At 52.1% G+C, this 18,616-nt stretch overlaps 5 protein-coding genes across 5 annotated transcripts; 3 read left to right on the top strand and 2 right to left on the bottom strand.

Moving 5' to 3' along the window:
• Window positions 1-3,460: 3,460 nt before the first annotated feature.
• Window positions 3,461-5,907, top strand: Z519_09980 (uncharacterized protein; the record flags this gene model as incomplete). Its single annotated transcript, XM_016767699.1, has 3 exons — window positions 3,461-3,802; window positions 3,859-5,704; window positions 5,753-5,907. 3 exons carry the CDS (start codon window positions 3,461-3,463, stop codon window positions 5,905-5,907), a joined length of 2,343 nt encoding a protein of 780 aa, XP_016615797.1.
• Window positions 5,908-9,832: 3,925 nt separating this feature from the next.
• Window positions 9,833-10,393, top strand: Z519_09979 (uncharacterized protein; the record flags this gene model as incomplete). Its single annotated transcript, XM_016767698.1, has 2 exons — window positions 9,833-10,074; window positions 10,123-10,393. The coding sequence occupies 2 exons, from the start codon at window positions 9,833-9,835 to the stop codon at window positions 10,391-10,393; spliced, it is 513 nt and encodes a 170-aa protein (XP_016615796.1).
• A 699-nt stretch (window positions 10,394-11,092) lies between these two features.
• Z519_09978 (uncharacterized protein) lies at window positions 11,093-12,166 on the top strand (the record flags this gene model as incomplete). The annotated part of the gene is made up of 1 exon (XM_016767697.1): window positions 11,093-12,166. One exon carries the CDS (start codon window positions 11,093-11,095, stop codon window positions 12,164-12,166), a length of 1,074 nt encoding a protein of 357 aa, XP_016615795.1.
• Window positions 12,167-12,316: 150 nt separating this feature from the next.
• Z519_09977 (uncharacterized protein) lies at window positions 12,317-13,976 on the bottom strand (the record flags this gene model as incomplete). Its single annotated transcript, XM_016767696.1, has 6 exons — window positions 12,317-13,021; window positions 13,119-13,199; window positions 13,259-13,367; window positions 13,434-13,503; window positions 13,561-13,776; window positions 13,886-13,976. 6 exons carry the CDS (start codon window positions 13,974-13,976, stop codon window positions 12,317-12,319), a joined length of 1,272 nt encoding a protein of 423 aa, XP_016615794.1.
• Window positions 13,977-14,777: 801 nt separating this feature from the next.
• On the bottom strand, window positions 14,778-18,418 carry Z519_09976 (uncharacterized protein; the record flags this gene model as incomplete). Its single annotated transcript, XM_016767695.1, has 3 exons — window positions 14,778-15,032; window positions 15,085-18,104; window positions 18,154-18,418. The coding sequence occupies 3 exons, from the start codon at window positions 18,416-18,418 to the stop codon at window positions 14,778-14,780; spliced, it is 3,540 nt and encodes a 1,179-aa protein (XP_016615793.1).
• Between the last annotated feature and the right edge of the window lie 198 nt (window positions 18,419-18,616).

Raw genomic sequence — 18,616 nt, 5'->3', positions numbered from 1 at the left:
AGAACCTACCAACCACTCCCTCAGGGTCTGTACCTGTCATCCAAGCGAAGGGCGTTCCAAGATGTCCTTGGTAGAATCCCACCCCCTTCCACACCTCGCGCATTCGCCGTACCAATAATTCTCCACTAGGTGAGGTATGCCACTATGGACTCCATAGTCCGGCTGTCAAAACCACAAGACACCCTAATAGTGGCGATGGAAGCACATTGGTCTTACCTAATTCATCCATGGATCCACTTACTCGTCTACCACCTAATAGTTGCGTTGTTGCAGAGGGCTGTCAGTCAATGCCACGGAGCACTGTAGTCATCCCTTCTGATAAGTGCTGTTGTCGAGAGTTTCGGCGAACCTCGCTGGGCTAAGTGGATGATTGACCGACATTGATGATCTGCGAAACTGACATCAAGCAATCGTACTCCAGACAGGCGATCTACATGCCGCTTGAGATACAGAGCACTCGTACATACTATGTAGCCTGCGAGTCGACTACTATGGGAAGTTTGCGAGGCACTGCCAGATAGTGGAGGCCGAGCTGACAGGTTGACAACGCCATCAGCCGAACCCGACTCTTTCCCAGGTTGACGGATCCAGACGTGCCGTGTCTTTTGCAAGCCACTTTTGTCATGCCAAAAACGTGGTCTCATCTTGGCGATGTAGGGGGGTTTGCAATCCAAAAAGTCCGCCACTGACGACTGTTACTTTTCATTCGACCAAGTGCTCAGAGCCGTCGGGAAGTTCCCGTTGGAAATAAAGATGTCGAGCACATTCCATCGGGTTGACCGTATTTTGCAATCAATAGGGGACAGAGGGGTTTCCACTGTGAGATGATGACGAGAAAACAATTGCTCATGAAATAACAACAGGGCTATTGCTCTGCCCCCCTCGTGGAGCTTGCAGCGAGCAATATATCTGGACCCTGCGAGCCAGCGTTGGGATTCTGGGGTCTGGAGGAGGCGAAACGCTCGTGTTTGAGGTGTGCTCCAGAGTAACCTCAAAGCCCATTTGAAACTGGGACTCGAGCACCAAACAAATCTCAAAGCCATCTTGACGGGCCCCTGCACATGCTCCACCTCGGCTGGGTCAACCCCTTGTTCGTCGGAGTAGTGAAACCCACAGTTAGCGCTGCAAGACACCATACAGATACGAGCTTTCGACTCTCGAGTCCTTGTGCAAAAGGTGTCGGTGGCTGATCTAGACCTGGTGGCCAGACAAAGGAGCTGCTGTCGAGTTTCCTTTGCTAAGAAGATCTCTTTATGGCATGCCATGCCCGGGAGAGATTGCCATCGAAGAAATCAAGGGCGAACTCTTCGCAACGAGCTATCTTTCAGTAGTCAGGTACACACGAGGTCCAAGCTTGCGGATACCGAAGTGTTAGTCTTCCCATTGGGTGGTAAGCCTGACATTGAGCTGCCTCGGCCTTTCTCCTTGCATGCACGAGGTTTTTTGACATTTGATGAGCATTTCCGGGAGAGGATATCAAGAGATTAACTTGCCGGCCAAAACGAAATGTCCAAATTTGCCAGGCCACCAAGGGCACAATTTTGCGAGAGGACAAAGGGGAGAGAGAGACAAAAGATGTGCAGTGGACGAACTGATCGGCAAGGCTCAGGTAGAGGCTATAGATCTGCATCTGATCGTCCATCTACTTGGACTGTACCTCGTACGTCGTATGCAGCTTGATGTTGATGTCTCTCTCTGTTACGCGAGGGACCTCTCGATAAGCCCAGGGGAGCCATGTCCTTCGTCCCGTAACTTAGCGCTCGTCTTTCGGACAGCCCCTCAGAATCTGGAAGCACCCTCGGAAAGTCAAAAGGGAAAGTGATTCTGGGATGCGCCATGGCGGTGGTGGCTTTCACGAGCTGGCCAGCGACCTTTTCGCATCCTTGGACGAATTAGGCTCGATGGGCGTCGTTGGCGGTTGAGGGCTTGGAAGAGCAGGGATGCCAACCATCATCCGGAGTCAGTTGACTCTCTGATTTACCCCTGAGAGGCAACAAAGAGGGCGGGTGAAAGCACCAGGAGAGGAGGGATCAGAGCCGAAGCCGCCAAGGCCTGTCAGCCTAACCACAGCCAGATAGTTTAGTTAGCGATGCCTAAGCGGGCAGGAGCTAGCAGATGTGGCAGCTCCCTGTAGCTCCTCTTCCTCCTCCTAAGCAGCCCCTCCGCCCTCCTTCAGGCACTCAGCACTGACATGCGACCTGTCAAAGCTCATCAGAGTCTCCATCACCTACCCAGTGCTGGGTACCGACACGGCTGCCTGTCCACACCTTGTTGCCTTTGCTTTTTGCTACCAAACAAAAGTATATTGCCAGATCATAGTCTAAACAATCCCCCCTCTTCTTTTCCCCCTCTCCGGGCATTCAAGCCACCTATAAGGTTTAACTGGCATGCACCCCGGGGCAGGGATTATCAGGGCTCTTCCACTTCCCGGCCTCAACTCCAGAGCCTGAAGAGAAAAGAAACCCGCCGTGGTGGCCCTGGAGTATCCAATCCCAGAGCCAACCCCCCCTTCTCTCCCTCTCGCTCTTCCTATCCCGTCTTGCCCGTCGTCTATCCACACCATCCACACTTCCACACTTCCACCCATCCACCATCCCAAAAAAAATAATCCTCCATCAACTCGCCCTGACACCCTGACACCCTCCTCGACCCTCCCTCCCTCCCTATCATTTCTGGCCATCCAGCTGCCGTCCTCCCACTCCCTTCATTCGTCCGCACGGCTGTTCCTGGTTCCTGACAGACTCCTGTCCAACACCACTCCTTGCCTTACTGTTCGCTCGCTGCCACTTCTCTTATCTACATCCCAATCGCCAACCAGCGTCTTCCACGCTTCCCTCAATCCCTCTGCAGTCGCATTCTTCGAGCCGCAATCCTCCATCTACGCCGCCAGTCATATTGCGCCTGCACACCTCAAACTCCACCAGACCTTCTCTTCAACGCCTGTCTTGAACACCCACCCCCCGCCAGTTCGTTCACAAGGGCCTCACCTTTCCGCGTTTCACTGTCAAAGGATATCTGTAAATCTCTGTCGGGTGGAGCTGTTTGCGTTTGTTCACAACCTGCATCTTTGACAGGAGAAGAAGGGAGAAAGAGATTATTTACATTGCTCTCGCGCCGGTCGCATTGGACTTTTCCACCCCCAGTCAAAACTTCAACACACATAATACTGCAATCTGCCTTTCCCAGTCCTGTATTTTCAACCCACCTGCGTCTGCCTCCCGGGAGGAAACGATTGTGCATCACCGATCCCAGATGACCTGCGGCCCGTCCTGAAACACGACCGACGTCACAATATCATACAACCCCCGAGTTGCATACAACATTCATATTCTACTTTAGATTCGGTTGCCCGACACACAAAGAGTAGATGAGCTCTTCACTCCGTTCCGACGTCCCCAGGCGTATCTCCAGTGCAAAGGACCGCTCAAGGTCGTCGCGTCGATCCAGGCAGGGCGGCGACATGGCGGTCGCAACCATGCTGCAACCAGCTTCACGAGCCTCGACCTCGACCAACTCCTCCTTTGAACCTGTCACCCGTACGAATACCTTCTCAAGCCACGATGGCGCTCGCTCTTTACGACAAAGCAAACGGGTCAGCATGACCGCCCTCTACGCGAGCATGAGCGCAAAGGACAAAGATTTGGAAATCAGCGATGAACTCGCCAGAGCACAGCGCTCGCTAAGAGATTTAAAGGTCAAGATCTCAAACCAGTCCAAGAAGAATTTCGTCCTTGAAAAGGATGTCCGCTACCTGGACTCAAGAATTGCTCTGTTGATCCAAAATCGTATGGCCTTGGAAGAGGTAGGTTTGGTACCACAATAGTCTAATCGCGAACGTTTTGGCTAATACTACTGCAGCAAAATGAAGTTGCCAGTCACCTTGACGAGGCCGCCGAGCTCCAAGAAGGCTCATTCCCGAACGACGACAAGACCCAGAAATACGGCAACTTATTCTTCATGCTTCAGTCAGAACCCCGGCATATTGCCCATCTATGCCGTCTGGTCACCATGGCCGAAATTGATTCTCTGTTACAAACTGTCATGTTCACAATCTATGGAAATCAATACGAATCACGAGAAGAGCATCTATTGCTGACCATGTTTCAATCGGTCTTGACCCATCAGTTCGAGACAACACCTGAATATTCCTCCCTACTCCGTCAGAACACTCCAGTTTCCCGCATGATGACCACCTATACCCGGCGAGGTCCCGGTCAGAGCTTCCTCAAAGAAGTCCTTGCTGAAAAGATAAACTCCTTGACCGAGTTGAGCGACGTGGATCTTGAGATCAACCCCCTAAAAGTCTACGAGGCCATGGTCAAGCAGATCGAGGAGGATACGGGTACTCTCCCGGAGGACCTACCCCGGTCTGTAACTGCCGAATTTGCTGCGGAGAACGAGCAAGTGCAGGCCATCATTACACCACGCCTGAAGATGCTGACTGAGATCGCGGAAGGATTCTTGTCTGCCATCATTGAATGCCTGGAGGATACCCCGTATGGGATCCGCTGGATTTGCAAGCAGATTCGGAACCTGTCCCGGCGCAAGTACCCTGACGCTCAGGACCAGGCGATTTGCACCCTGATTGGTGGCTTTTTCTTCTTGCGCTTTATCAATCCTGCCATCGTCACTCCAAAATCTTACATGCTGATTGAGAGAGTGCCGGATGACAAACCCAAAAGGACACTGACCTACATCGCTAAGATGCTGCAGAACCTGGCCAACAAGCCATCCTATGCCAAGGAACCATACATGGCCAAGCTGCAACCCTTCATCCAACGGAACAAGGATCGCTGCAACAAATTCATGTTAGACCTGTGCGAGGTTCAAGATTTCTACGAGAGCCTGGAGATGGACAACTATGTGGCATTGTCCAAGCGCGACCTCGAGCTTCAGATCAGTTTAAACGAAGTCTATGCGACTCATGCATTACTCGAGAAGCATAGCACCGAACTAGCCAAGGACCCTTCTTCTCACTTGGGAATCCTGCTGCAGGAACTTGGGCCAGCACCACCGCAATTACCCAGGAAAGAGAACAGGGCAATCAACCTGCCTCTCTTCAGCAAGTGGGAGGCAACTTTCGACGATCTGACTCACGCCCTCGACATCACTGCAGAAGAGATCCACTTTATGGAGGCGAAGAGCACCTTTGTACAGATCATGCGAAGCTTGCCGCAGAATGCGGTGGTCATGCGACGCCCACTTCGCCTTGACCGTGTTGCCGAAGCGGCGGGGACCCTCAAGAATGACGCCGTCATGGTACGGAAAGGCATTCGGTGCATGGAACTCCTAACCCAACTGTCTGAATGGGGAGTGATAGACCGTGCTGACGACTATGCGGTACTCCGTGATGAAGTTGAACAAGAGTTGGCCCACTTGGGCTCGCTGAAGGAGAAGGTCGTGGAGGAGACGAACAAGTTGGAGGATGTCTATAAGACGATTCGCGACCACAACGCATATCTTTTGTCCCAGCTCGACACGTACAAGAATTACCTGCACAATGTGCGAAGCCAGTCTGAGGGCGCGAGAAGAGGCAAAACGGAAAAAGTGCGAGAGCTCGGCCCATACAAATTCACCCACGCACAACTGGAGAAAGACGGTGTGATTACGAGAAGCAATGTTCCCGAGAACCGAAGAGGTAATATCTTCTTCATGTTCCGAAGTCCACTGGCAGGTACTTTCGTCATCAGCCTGCATTACAAAGGTGAGCCTCATAGCCTTCCCTGGGTGGATAGCACTGACATCGTGGCAGGGCGTGCGCGCGGTCTCCTCGAGTTGGACTTGAAACTAGACGATCTCCTCGAGATGCAGAAAGACGGTCAGGACGACCTCGATCTGGAATACGTGCAGTTTGATGTCTCCAAGGTTCTGGCCCTGCTCAACAAACGGTTTGCGAGGAAGAAATAGAACGACGCCACTTTGGGCCAGGTACATTCAGGCCCCATGATGAAATGGAGCACGAAGCACGAAGAGCATATTCAGGCAGAAATCTCGGAACACGACGAGGACGAGCAACACGACTGAATTGAACCAAATCACACTCCCAGCGATTGACGAAAAACTAAGCCGGCGAGCTGAGTGGGACATTGCCATATCGATTTGCATTGTGGCCCTCTTCTTTCTACCCCTTTGTTTTACTAGGAATCCAAGCGCGCCATCCATTTTTTTGTAACTGTAATGTTTTCAATCGGGGCCTGTCTCGAGGTTGTTGAGGAGCGAGCGAGTGTGGTGACTGTCTGGGTCTGTGTCTGTGTGTCTGTCCGGCTGAGTGAGCGAGTGTGTGTGTTTGTGCTTGGGTTGTACCTGCGTATGGAGGAGTGTAATATATCAAAGGAAGGCCCTGGACCCAGGGCGCGCGGGCAGTTTTGAACGAAGCAAAATGAATGGTATTGGGAAAAGGGACGGCAAGGAAGTATTACTGAGGACAGAAGGGAAATAACCGTTATTGTACTAATAGGACGCGCGCTGTTTTGGGGATTTGATACCACAGAAGATTTCTCTTTTTTGTTCCTTGTTCTATCCGCTGAGGATTAGGGTACGCTGGCATCTATGGAGTATATCGCTCCTCTTGATCCCTCTCTTAACCTCTTCCTATATCTCTTCCCATATCTCTCTCGCCCCTTATATCCGTCTGTCTCCAATTGGCATCGACATTGCAAATTGTGCGACTGGCCGACACGGAGTCCCGGTGTCGGAGACAGCCTCGTACTTGGGTCGGGATTTGCTGTCCATTCTCGCCTTGAGTGTAGGTCCGGCCAGAGACGGCGCGCTACGCAAGCTGATCTTTGTCCAAACTTCGGGATGCTTCATGTTGAATATATTTGATACAAGATCCGCTTCAAGCCATTGGCTTTACCCAACTTCGGCTCACTACGTCCCATGCGTGTGCTTGTAACGAATCGAGCTTCTGGGCCGGAACCCTTGCTTCCTGTTCGTTCTGGAGTCGGTTCGGCTGTATCGGGCGACTCGGTCGCAGATGAAGGTGAGGAGGGTCTATGTGGCCAGTCCATGATACAAGGGTCGTCCTGTCCGCATAGGAGGCAACGGGACATTCTATAGAAACCGTCCTGCTTTAGGTGTTTGCCACAGATTTTCGTGCTCGGGCAACCAGTCAATGTTTTCAAGATTGTGCAAGATCTCCCAGTGGCTGGTCTCCTCGGGTACGGGGTTGGACTCTTCGCCGTGAATCGTTGAAGAAACTGTCGTGGGTCGTTTGTCCACAGAGAAAAATTTCACGGCAACCACAGAGGAAAAGCCTAAAGCGCAGAGCTTTTGCGACACCAGGTCACTCATCGTCTGAGTCTCAAGCGGCCAAACATAATCGTCCACCAAAAATCCAGCCTCACAAGCTGGATTTTTTGGCGGGCACTAGGCAGAAAATTACAACGAAATCAAGCCTTGTCATGCCAGGAGCTCGGTGATGCGTATTATCATATCGTATCCCCGGTTCGACAGGATAATCCCCCAGCTTCGATCCAAGATTCGTGAGGACACAAAATGGTTGGAAATGATAGTGATCAGGCGTGTCGATTTGCTTGTGGTGATCCCGAAGGCCCACGACTTTGCTGCAAAGACCCGCATGGAATCATTGAAGCCTGGGAATCCCATGCACATCTTTACGTAGTTGATCATTGCGCATTGGCATAGGATCTCAATGCCGTGTGACTGCTTCTGGATATGAAGGAGTGAAATATTGATTCAATTTCTGCTCTTCGCCAAGCGGCTTTGCCGGTATCACTGCAAGACTCCATTTCCAAAAACTTGGGGGAAGCTCGCGCCCAAGAAGAGGACTCTGGCGCAGTAAGCGGTACATCAACACTAAGTACAGCCCAGTTGGAGTCTTTTCGAAAATCGCACCACGAGTGCTGAAGAAAACTGCAAGAGCAGAGTGGACTGGCGTTGGCGAGTTGTGATCGCCGAGCGCAAAGACTTTTGACCATCGTACCACCCTGGCTTGCCTTTTATCCACAGGAGGTTGGTGGCTTTTGTATCCCATGAGCAATAGGCAGTCGTAGTATATATCCATTGACAAGTGTCTCGTAAGGGCTGCTCAATGTTGGCTCCTCTTGCTCCCATTTCGGAGAATGACAACAATCGAAGACATCTTGCGCATACAGCTTGGTATTTTTGTCTCGTTTCGATCTTCAAACTATGTCGGGTTTCTCGCGCCTCTTCTGACGCATTGGCTTGTAGAAACGCGATCTCCTCAATCTGGCGAGTGTCATGTTGAGTGCCTCCAAGCATTTCTCGACTGCGATCAAACAACGACAATCATTCCCTCAACCAAAGAGGTCGGAAGCTCTTTTTAGGAGACTCTGAGAACGGGAACGGTCTTGCTCGGGCGCAGATCCTTGGGAACTTGTGACAGCCACACACGCATCGAGGTGGTCAACAATGCTATCAGTCTGAGGCTCATCAAGCGAGATTGCGTTAGAAAGATTGAGCGGGCTCTCAATCGCTACCCCAACGCAGGGAAATGTATTATTTGTTAATCCTTGTGATCAAAACTAGGGGAGGGAGGAGAGGCTAGCTGCAGCTCATGCACGAGCACCAGATTGATACCAAACATACGTGATTTGCGTCTCCCGGCGGAGCAGCTCACCCACGAAGCTTTGGAAACCAGTCTCTTTGTGATTTGAAAATCTTACCATATGCCGGTGATTGGCATGGATGCTCCTCAGATTATAGTTAGGAAACGTGGCAGACGCCTCGGATACCGCTCTTTTCCTCACCAGTGGCAGGTCTAGTTCTTCACAAAGCAGGTAATTTTCATGCTGCTGCCGCTGCTCGGGATATCCTATCCCGAATCATGGCCAGAAAGCGGTCTTGAATAGACTTGAGAAGCTGATCATTGGTTTGCAGGACCTGGAGCAATGGCGTGTTGGTTGTCTTGATAATGCCAAGGACTTTTGCAGAGATAGACGTCCAGTCAGCTATTCAAGTTCCAGTGTGCGGAGTGCCCATGAAAATGATTCCTTTTGTTGCGGCAAAGATGGCTTTGAGATGTGATCTCAGGATTATTCCTCGAAGCCAAAACCATCTCTTTGCAAGCAAGACTTTCAAGGCTGTGGGCAACAAAAATGAGCCACCTCCGGAGTGTATCGTGAGCAGCCCTATTCGTTGTCAGATCGTTCAAGAAATTCGGAGCGTGGTCGCTCAATGTGTTGGAAGGTGCACCTTTACCTAGTCCGCGGGTAACGTAGGCATCATATCTGTAGGTTAGGATGCGTGATCTGCGAAGTCTTGATGGGAGAAGGGCTTGTGGCCAAGGCTAAGGCTGTCCTTTGGCGGTCCAGGTCGAGTCACGATTGCTGGTCAGGCCATGGATAAAGCAGACATCGACGGCAGCGTCTGGGAAATCATGACGAACCTTTATACAATCTGGGAATGTCGCCGAGCGGCTGGACCCTGGAACGGTAATTGTGCGGCTGCAGAAGTAGTAGCGTGGTGCCGCCAGAAGTCTCTGGGTCAAACATGCTGTCTAGACTTGTTCAGCAGTTTTGCTGTCAGTTTCTCCATTGGACATCGATGATGGGACGTTGAGGAAAAGATTCCAAGAGCGAGAGGTATAGAACGAGGACAACCAATGTCTGGGAAATACAGTCCAAACGCAGGTTGCAGGGAAATTTCCCGCCAAATTTGGTGGTCAGTGCCGCCGCTTTTGGAGGCGCTCTTGCCTCGATGCTAACAACGCGCTTTCTAGTGAAGGCGCGTCCCACTCTTGGTCGTTTTCTCCCCCTCCACCATTTCGTGAACAAAAACAAACACCGTCACCACCACCACCGTCACCACCACCACCGTCACCACCACCACCGTCACCACCACCGCGACAATGGCTGACGGAAACCCTCTCGGTCTGCAGCCAGATTTCAATCTCATTAGTGATGAGCTCAAAAAAGCACAAAATCTACCAGCAATCAATAACGGTCAACAAATTCTGGCCGAGCTGCGAGCTATTCGCCGAGACCTCGCAGATATTCGTCGAGACCTCGCAGATAATCGTCGAGACCTTGCAGATACTCGTCGAGACCTCGCAGATACTCGTCGAGACCTTATTACTATGATGACTGTGTCGTATGTATCACCCTTCGTTATTCTCACATTACTATACTAATCCTATAGTAACCATAATAATACAGCTCGAGTTCAGAATACCTACGTAGCAAGCCGATCGGAACCTCTTTCGTCATTCCTCAACCCCTCCAACGGTGCCGCCATTCCCGAATTCCCTCCTACATCGACAGAACTTGGGCAAATGACCGGACGGCAAATGGATACTGTCTTACAACAACTGGGTCTTCAACCTGCTCATGGTGCAAGTTTGACAGCGAAGAAGAAAATGTTGAGAACTCATATCGGCTTAAGGGAGGTCGCCGCCGTACCACCTCCATGAAGAGCACAAGTCTAGTAACGAAGAGGAGACGCTTGAGATTAAAAGTCGCAGACCAGTACACGAAGAGCACGAATCAAAACTGTATTGATAGATCACGATTAATGAGTGCCAACATCATGGGCTGAAGCAGCAGCTGATTTCTCTGCAACAACTTTACATCCCAGGTTTCACGCTGGTCAGTTTACAACTTCTCGGATCATCCAAACGGCATCGGCACAATGATAATCCTGAAGGGAAATCCACCCCCCAATTCCGGTCCAATAGGAATCTGGCGAGCCGGCTTCCTACCGATATCTCCTCCCTTCGCAGCATCTCCTGACCCTGAAGTGTAAGATCGTTATCTCGACTGCTTCTCCTATATCCTGTCATCGTCTACAGCTCTTCCTCTTACCAATCCATCCGTCTACCACCTTTTGGGGTAGATCCCCAATCAGCTTGCCAACATGGACGTCCTAGACTTGCCTGCTTCCCAAGCCTCGCTTCTCTAACGCGCGTTCTGCCGGTTTATTCCTCGAAGCTCTTCTCTGCCGGTAGCCCTGTGGAGGACCTATCTCGCTAGTCATGAGGAAAGGGAAGCAATCGGCCAAAAGCCCTCAGTCACTATCTCCGACGATAGCACCACAGAGCGGCGCCCATGTAGACCAGGCAAGTACCGGACATGACCATTTCTCGCCGGCACCGCTGACAAGAGCATAGCAAATGCTCGTATCACAGCTGGACAGGTTGTCCGTAGCTGATGGCTCGGGTATCATACCAGCTGACAAGATCTGGCCGCAAACCATTGTCGGAGACGTTCGTGCAACGCAATTGACCGGCTCAGCGGCAGTGTCCAGATCGAGGCCGAGAGATGACCTCCTCGAAGTCGTCTCCACATCCGACCGTGGCCTTGCTGTCTTCTCGACTCGCAAAATCAAAGCCGGGACGCTTGTGCTGGCCGAGCGACCCCTGATCTCGCTGGACAAGGACGAGGAGAACGACGCCAGCGCGATCGAGCGCGAATTCTCCAAACTCTCTCGCACCGAACAAAAGATCTACCTGCGCCTCTTCGATGCACAGAAGTCGCGCATGTCTCGCGTTGTCTCGATCTACTACAGCAACTGCTACAACTGCGGGGGTTTCCGACCCAGCCAAGGCGGCTCCGCGATCGGTGTATTGTCGAGTCGTTTCAATCACAGCTGTGTTCCCAACCTGCAATTCTCCTACGACGAGGGCAGCAACGAGATGAGGTTTTACGCCATTCGGGATATCTCCAGGGGAAAGGAGATGTGCAGTAACTATGACAAGTCGGTCTTTGAGGTCACGACGAAGCGGCAGAGAAAGCAACAAATGTACTATGGCTTCGTGTGTCGCTGCGAGGCGTGTGAGCCGAAGAACGAGTTCTGGGCCAGGAGCGATGAGCGGAGGATGGGCATGTACGACGCCATTCGAGCTGTACAGCGGTGCGAGAAGAATCTGTCTGCGGGGAGCGACACAGTCATCGGTGAGGAAGAGCAAGCAGGACGGGTTGAACTAGCGGAAGAGGCTTTAAGGTCCTTGGCGAGGCTGGAGGGGCTGTTGCTGAAAGAAGGCCTCGTGGGAGCGCCCTTGGCGAACACTTACCGGAGCATGGCGAAGTGGGCCGAGAGGAAAGGCGACAGAGGAGGTGACGAGGCTGTCACATGGAGGATAAAGGAGCTCGGGGTATGCATTACTGCTTTCGGAGAAGATGCTCAGCGGACCAAGGACATTGAGGCCCAGCTGGACGCACAACAAACTAGCACGCGTTTGATGTGACTGAAGGAGGCATCTGGTGCGCTTTAGATCCGTCACACACCAGATACTATAGACCGCATAGAATAGAACAGGGGCAGTCCTGACATGATGATAGACCGAAACTTACACTTGATTCCTCGACCCGCCGTAAGGCAGGCGAGCATGTCTAACCTAAGCCTTCTGCTCTTTCAATCGATAGAGCGCCTCCTCCAACTCGACAAGAAGGTCCATGCACAAGGGGTCACCGGCCGGAATGATCTGATTGAACAGCGTGCCCGCCACGCCTCCCTCCCTATCAACCCACCAGAACAAGTTCGGCAGGCCGCCCCAGTTGACCGTGCCCCGGCGTCTCCGGCCGGGGACATCCTCAAGATTGACGGCCCCGGCAAGGCAGTGGCCGCCGGTCACAGACCCTTGCTCCTCCGCCGCCGCCACAGTGGCAGCGGCAGTGGCGGCAGAGGACGGCCGCCACAAGCGGTCTCTGCCGCCTGCTACGATGGAGGCGTGAAATGCCTCGGTGCTCCCCTTGCCAATCTGCGGGCGGAACATCTCGTCCACGCTCTCCTTTTTCAGCAAGGGCCCACCACCCTGGAGGAGACAGGAGAGCAATTTGATGTAGTCGTTCGCGGTGCCGTAGAGACCAGCGCCGCCGATCGCGTCGCGCGGGGAGATGGGCCAGGGCGACGTGGCGGGCTCCGAGTCGAGTGCCTTTGGGGATTCTGCTGGGTTGGAGCGTTGGGCTGTCTCGTGCAGTTGCGGCACGGGCTCCGGGTGGAAGTGTTTTGTCGGATAAAAGGTCGTAGACTTGGCCCCGAGTGGGCCCCAGATGTTTTCTTGCATATACGTGTCGAGATTTTGCTTGGTGAGAGCCTCGACCTGGCAGCAGGCAGAAATAAGTACACGGGGATGATTTCAATCTCAATCCAGTGTGGCCGAGCTATGGGAGATGGGAAAACCACAATGCCGAACCTACCACTTGTCCGACCCAGTCGAGTCCTGGACTGTACATCCATGATTCACCCGGCTGAAAGAGCAGTGGATGTAATGAGCCTTCCTGGAACGCTGGTGATCAGTTCCACATCCCTCTGGTCCGAATGAGACGGGCATTCTTACAATCTTCCCACTGAACATGTTGTCTGTGCGCCCGGTCGCAGCGGACCACTTCAGAAGCAACGGACTGCCCAAGTCATAGCAGAATCCCGACGTATGGGACATGAGCTGTCTGAAAGCCATGGGTTAGCGATACCTTACCGTCGTGGAATTGTCCAGAGATGAGCGTGGCCCAAACCGTAAGGTAATCTTCCCCTTGACGTCCTCCAAGATAGGCTTTCCACTAGGCTTCATCTTGTCCAAATCCACTCCACCACCTCCTCTGGCAATGGTTTGAGGATCCAGCTCATTCGGTTGGTCGTCACCTTCAAAACCAACAAGAACTTTCAAGTCCTTCAACACCGGCAGGACATCGCGCACATCGTCGTCCAGACCAATGAGGCCCTTCTCGACTATCTGCATCGCCGCTACCGAAGTCGCAAGCTTGCTCTGGCTGGCGATCCATGTCAGAGTGTCCGGTGTCAAGGGATCAGATCTGTCGACGGTCCGGCTCCCGAACGAACTGCGGTAAAGATCATTTCCTTGGAAGTTGTCAATTCCGTCCACTCGAACGACGCTGGGGGGTTCTTTGCGAGATGTAAGGGTATGGATGCTGTCAGGACTGACATTGGCCATACAAGGCTTGCTTACCTGCGCTGTCAACAGCGATGAAGGTCGCTCCATGCACGGAGCCTGTTGAAGGATCGGTGTATCTTCGGAGAATCTCGTCAAGGTCAGCCATTGCTGCGGTCTTTGTGATAGAGATCTGTTCGCAGAGGACGTCAACTTCCAGCAGTGCCAGCAGCCGGGATACATTATTAATACTTGGGCCGCCTTGACGACGTTTTTTTACTTTGCAGGCTGCCGGCCCCGGCGACTGGATGCCGAGTTCCCATTGCGCTGGCTTGGTTGTACGATGCCTCTCTCCAACCGTTTATCTCCACTGGCAAGATCCATTTCTCCATTCCAGGTTGTGGGCTTGGATGTCACCTGCTGACAACACCCACCCACGCGCACAGAACCGAACCTCGGCGCATGGAACCAATTCGACGATTCAGCAAAGGGCTTGTGTTCAGGGCTCAAAAAGTCGAACTGAAGACACGCTAGTCCCGCAGCAGGATCTTGAAGTCCATGGCAAACCCGGGTTGGCCAACTGAGCTTGAGGAAACACTACATACCTTCACCTCGTACTTTGCAAAGGATCCTAAGGAGTCGACAAGGAATCCGAAAGACAAGCCCGACTAGAGAGACCGGCGGCCTCATTTTTGCACGGAAATAACGCATCTTTCCTCGTCAGCCCCAACATTGGTGTCTTTGCTCACGAACCAAGGCTGTCGAATAGTGTGGCAATGATCTCAACCCTCTGACAGTGACGTTGAGACTAGCTACATTGTGTCATGGGTCTATAGCTAGCCTATGAATGTGTTCTAGGCCGGGAGCAGTCACAAAGCTGCCGCACCGCTGTTGCTACCGTCGGTCTTGGAGTCCTTCATGCAACAATTGTCATGTCCTTGATGAGTCGTCGCCTCCTTGTTGTTGTCTCTCAGAGTCCCCTTACCCATAACCTTAGACCGCTAGCTGCCGCACCAATCTCGCAGACTTCGCAGATCCTGCACACCTGTCCTTTAAACTGACTCTGATACTTGGCCCCATCGAATGGGCAGGACACGCTCTGCGCTCCACTATAGATTGGAGTAAAAGAAGCTGCGCAAACGTCGAAATCAGCGAACTGGTCGTACTCGATGTCGGTCTTGTCACTAGACCCAGAACGCTCGGCTTGTTGCTTGATTTTCTTCGCCTGCCAAAAAAGGTTAGCAAACAAGTTGGACAGTTCCTCTCCATATACTGACCTGTTCAACCAGTTTGGCTGCGCCGCCATTGGCAAGGATTCGATTTGCAAAGGACAGTGCACTCGAATATTGTCTGTTCGAGAAGGCCAGTTTCATAGCCGCCATAAGAGCCAACTGTCGATGGGCGACCTCAAGTTTGGGCATGGTGAAGTATGCGGAAAGTTCGAGCTGTCGCTTAAGCTGTGTCTCTGAATCACCACCTGAAGCTGCGAGCTTACGTCTTTCAAGCTCGATACTCATCGCAAGTGTGTATTCCATCGATTTGGTAATGAGGGCTTTGGCTTCGTCGACTTGAGCCTGTGAGCTAACGACATTGACGAGAAGTGATTGCAACAGCGTTCGGAACGTAGCAACACCATTCTCCAGTTTGTTGGTCCTCATGGCCGTGTACCCTTCCTGAAGGTCAACGTTCGTGAGGGTCTCCAGGTTTCTGGGAATGACGGGCAGGAGTTTTCTGTTGTCCGTCTCATCGGTGCTGCGACGAACGTAGTTTACAATAGGAGGTAAGCTAGCATTGGCAGGCAGGAATGTTTTGGACGCCTGGTAAATTTCCAGGAACCTTGACTTGAGAGGCTCAAAATGCACTGCGCCAACTTGACGGTTCAGCAGCTGCATGGCACTGTCGAAAGAGCCTGCTGCGACGTGATCTGCAGCTAACGGAGAATTTCGTGACCACATATCTGCTTCTGAGCTGCCAGGGCCAGTAGCTTCCGTAGGTGCATCCGGGTTGTCGACATTGACGAAATCAGAATCATTTCCTGTCGTTTCGAGGCCGATGTCGTCACCCATGTCCCAACCTTCGCCAGCATCCGCCTCTTCGTCTGCTGGGAGTCCGCCACTGTCTGCAGCCACAGGCATATCTTCGGTGAGGAGATCAGGGCTTGTTTCGTCTTCAACGGCCGCTCCGACTTCCCCGAGCAGAGCTCTCTCGAATGAGGAATGAGATGCTTCCTTGACTGGCCAGTTTGCTTTGTAGGTAGGAATAATGACCTTTGGAGGAGTGAGACCCTCTCCCGAGTCAGGCATCGAGATTTGATCTTCGGTCAACCCGCAAAGTTCGAGTATTGATTGGCATTCTTCTGTCAGCCCGTGAGACTTTGCAGTAAGATAAGCCAATGGATATTGATCAATCTCTTTGAACATTTGAATCCGACTTTCCACATCGTTGAGATACAGAGCATTTTGAAATCTCGACACAAAATCTCCCCGATGCTCGGCAATTTTGGCCATTCTAGTGAGTTTCTCCTCATCACCTGTGCAAAGGTACAAGAATGACAGTTTGTCGAAGTTTCGAAGTTTCTGATAGGTCATTTCCACGGTCTGGTGGTTGCCATGGATTAAAGCTTCGGCGCCTAAGCGTGTCCAAATTTTGGGTCTGTCCAACTCTTTGGCCATTTCTGTGGCAACTTCCAGGTTGCCGCACTCGATGGCTAGTTCGAACCTCGTTTGGGGATCTTGCACAAACTGTAAGGCGATCTCTGGATAGCCTTTCTTTTGCAGGTAAGAGATGATGCTCTGCCCTACCAGGGGTGACGTCCTGATGATCTGAAGCATTTCGTCGTAGTTGCGCTTCACAAGCGCCAACTTGAACCGGTATTCCGTGGGGTCAATGCTCAGAACTCGGGGCTTAGCGGATCTGTCGAGGCAGTAGACGTTACGGCCTTTGACTTTGACAAGGTAAACCGTCTGGTCGAGCGTCCTAACGATGCCGTTATCGCCATTGAGGAGAGTGTATTTGATATGGTTGAGAGTCGAGTAAAGCAGGACGCCAGAATCGTCCCAGGCGGCGCTCTTGATTCTGATCGTCTCATGCAGGGTACTGACTTGCTCTAGGGATTTGTTCACGATGGTGACATTGTGCTTGCTGAGCAAAGCAGCATACAGACCATCGTTTGACCAAGTGACATATTTGACGCCCGTAACGCTCAATTCGGCCAGCTGCTTCTTCTGCTGAATATCGTAGAGAACAACATTTGTGGGAGTGATGAGAAGGAGACAGCTTGTGCCACCATATGTGATATCGGTAGTTCCAGCAGGTGCTTTGAAGGACTTGGTCGTCGAATTGCTGAGGTCTTTGATTTCGACTAACTGGGTGGAAGTACTGAAAACGGCAAAGCGATTGCGGGCCACGAAGACTGCCGCGTTGCCTGATCCACGCTTGATATCTGTAGGATCCGTAGCTCCTGTGGCATCTCGTGGAAGTGCAATCAGCTCGTAAGTGCCGTTGTCCGTGGGTGATGTGACCAGGATTGATCGTTCTGCAGGATTATAAGAGAGTGTGCGAGGAGGGACCCAGTTGCTGCCAAACTTCCTAAGTGACAGGAGCGAAGGGGACTCGACATTTTTGGTGAAGTCATAGGACCGGACATGCTTGTCTTTTGTGATATAGAATAGTTGGTTCTGGTACACAGAGGACGCAGGACGCTCTCGTTCAAGTTTGAAGACCATAACCCCATTATCGTGGCCGGCGGCAAAGAGATTGATCTCGGGATGAGCAGCAATGACCCAAAAACGATCATTCTCCCGCTTAAAGGATTGGACGGAAGTTCTCTTGTTTAAATCCCAGACCCGAATAGTTTTGTCCTCACCCACGGACAGAATGAGATCTTGATGTGGATGGAACAAGCATGCAGAGACGTTTTGGAAGTGCCCCCGGCAAGTGTCAACCTCCCACGCCTTAGTCTCGCTCATTCTCCACAGCTTAACAAGGCGGTCATCGCCCGCTGAGACGATCAACGGCAAGGTCGGATGGAAAGCCACCCAGTTCACGCCTCGATCGTGCCCCTCGAGAACAAACTTGACAACGGCGTCGGTGTTACCAAACATATCAGCTTGTTGTTGGTTTGCTCGGGCCATTTGATCTTCAAAACTCATCGACGTTGGAGCTGAATGCTTTTTCCGTAGTCCTGAAATATCCCACACTCGAACAGATTGATCAAGGGAGGCGGAAACAATGAGGTCCTCCTTAGGGTGGAACTGGGCGCACATGGCGTAGTGGTTGTGGCCCGTCATGGTGCAAACTGTTGTGTGCGTTAGGCAGGGCCAAAGCTCTTTTGGAGAAGTACATACTCAGGGATCGATTCTGCCAGTTCCAAATCCTAATCGTCTGGTCGTCCGATGCGGACAGGATCCAAGGCAACTCATGGTGGAAGAAGACTGTTCGAACATAGTCCAGGTGACCATTGAGAGTGAAGAGGCACCTCCTCGTTTGGTAGGACCAGACCTTGATCTTGTAGTCATCTCCTCCCGAAACAAAGAGTGGTTGTGTCTTGTGAAAGTCGATACCGCGGACCGGTCCATCGTGCTCCTCGAAGCGGTCAATCAATGTTCCCATGCGATAGTCCCATAGTCTGTAGAGCGGTTAGTGTGGATGCCGCAAGAAATCGTGTCAAGGTGCGGTACTGAATGGTGCTGCTGTGCAAGCTGACAAGGATCCACGGCCGCTTCGGATGGAAAGCTAAGCCTTTTGCGCGACTGCTCTTGCTCTCAAACTGTACTCAAAGATTAGAAGGCATTGAAAGAGGAGGACAGA

This window comes from Cladophialophora bantiana (assembly GCF_000835475.1).
Source record: "Cladophialophora bantiana CBS 173.52 unplaced genomic scaffold supercont1.17, whole genome shotgun sequence".
Taxonomy (NCBI): domain Eukaryota; kingdom Fungi; phylum Ascomycota; class Eurotiomycetes; order Chaetothyriales; family Herpotrichiellaceae; genus Cladophialophora; species Cladophialophora bantiana.
This window is presented reverse-complemented; position numbering and strand designations above follow the sequence as displayed.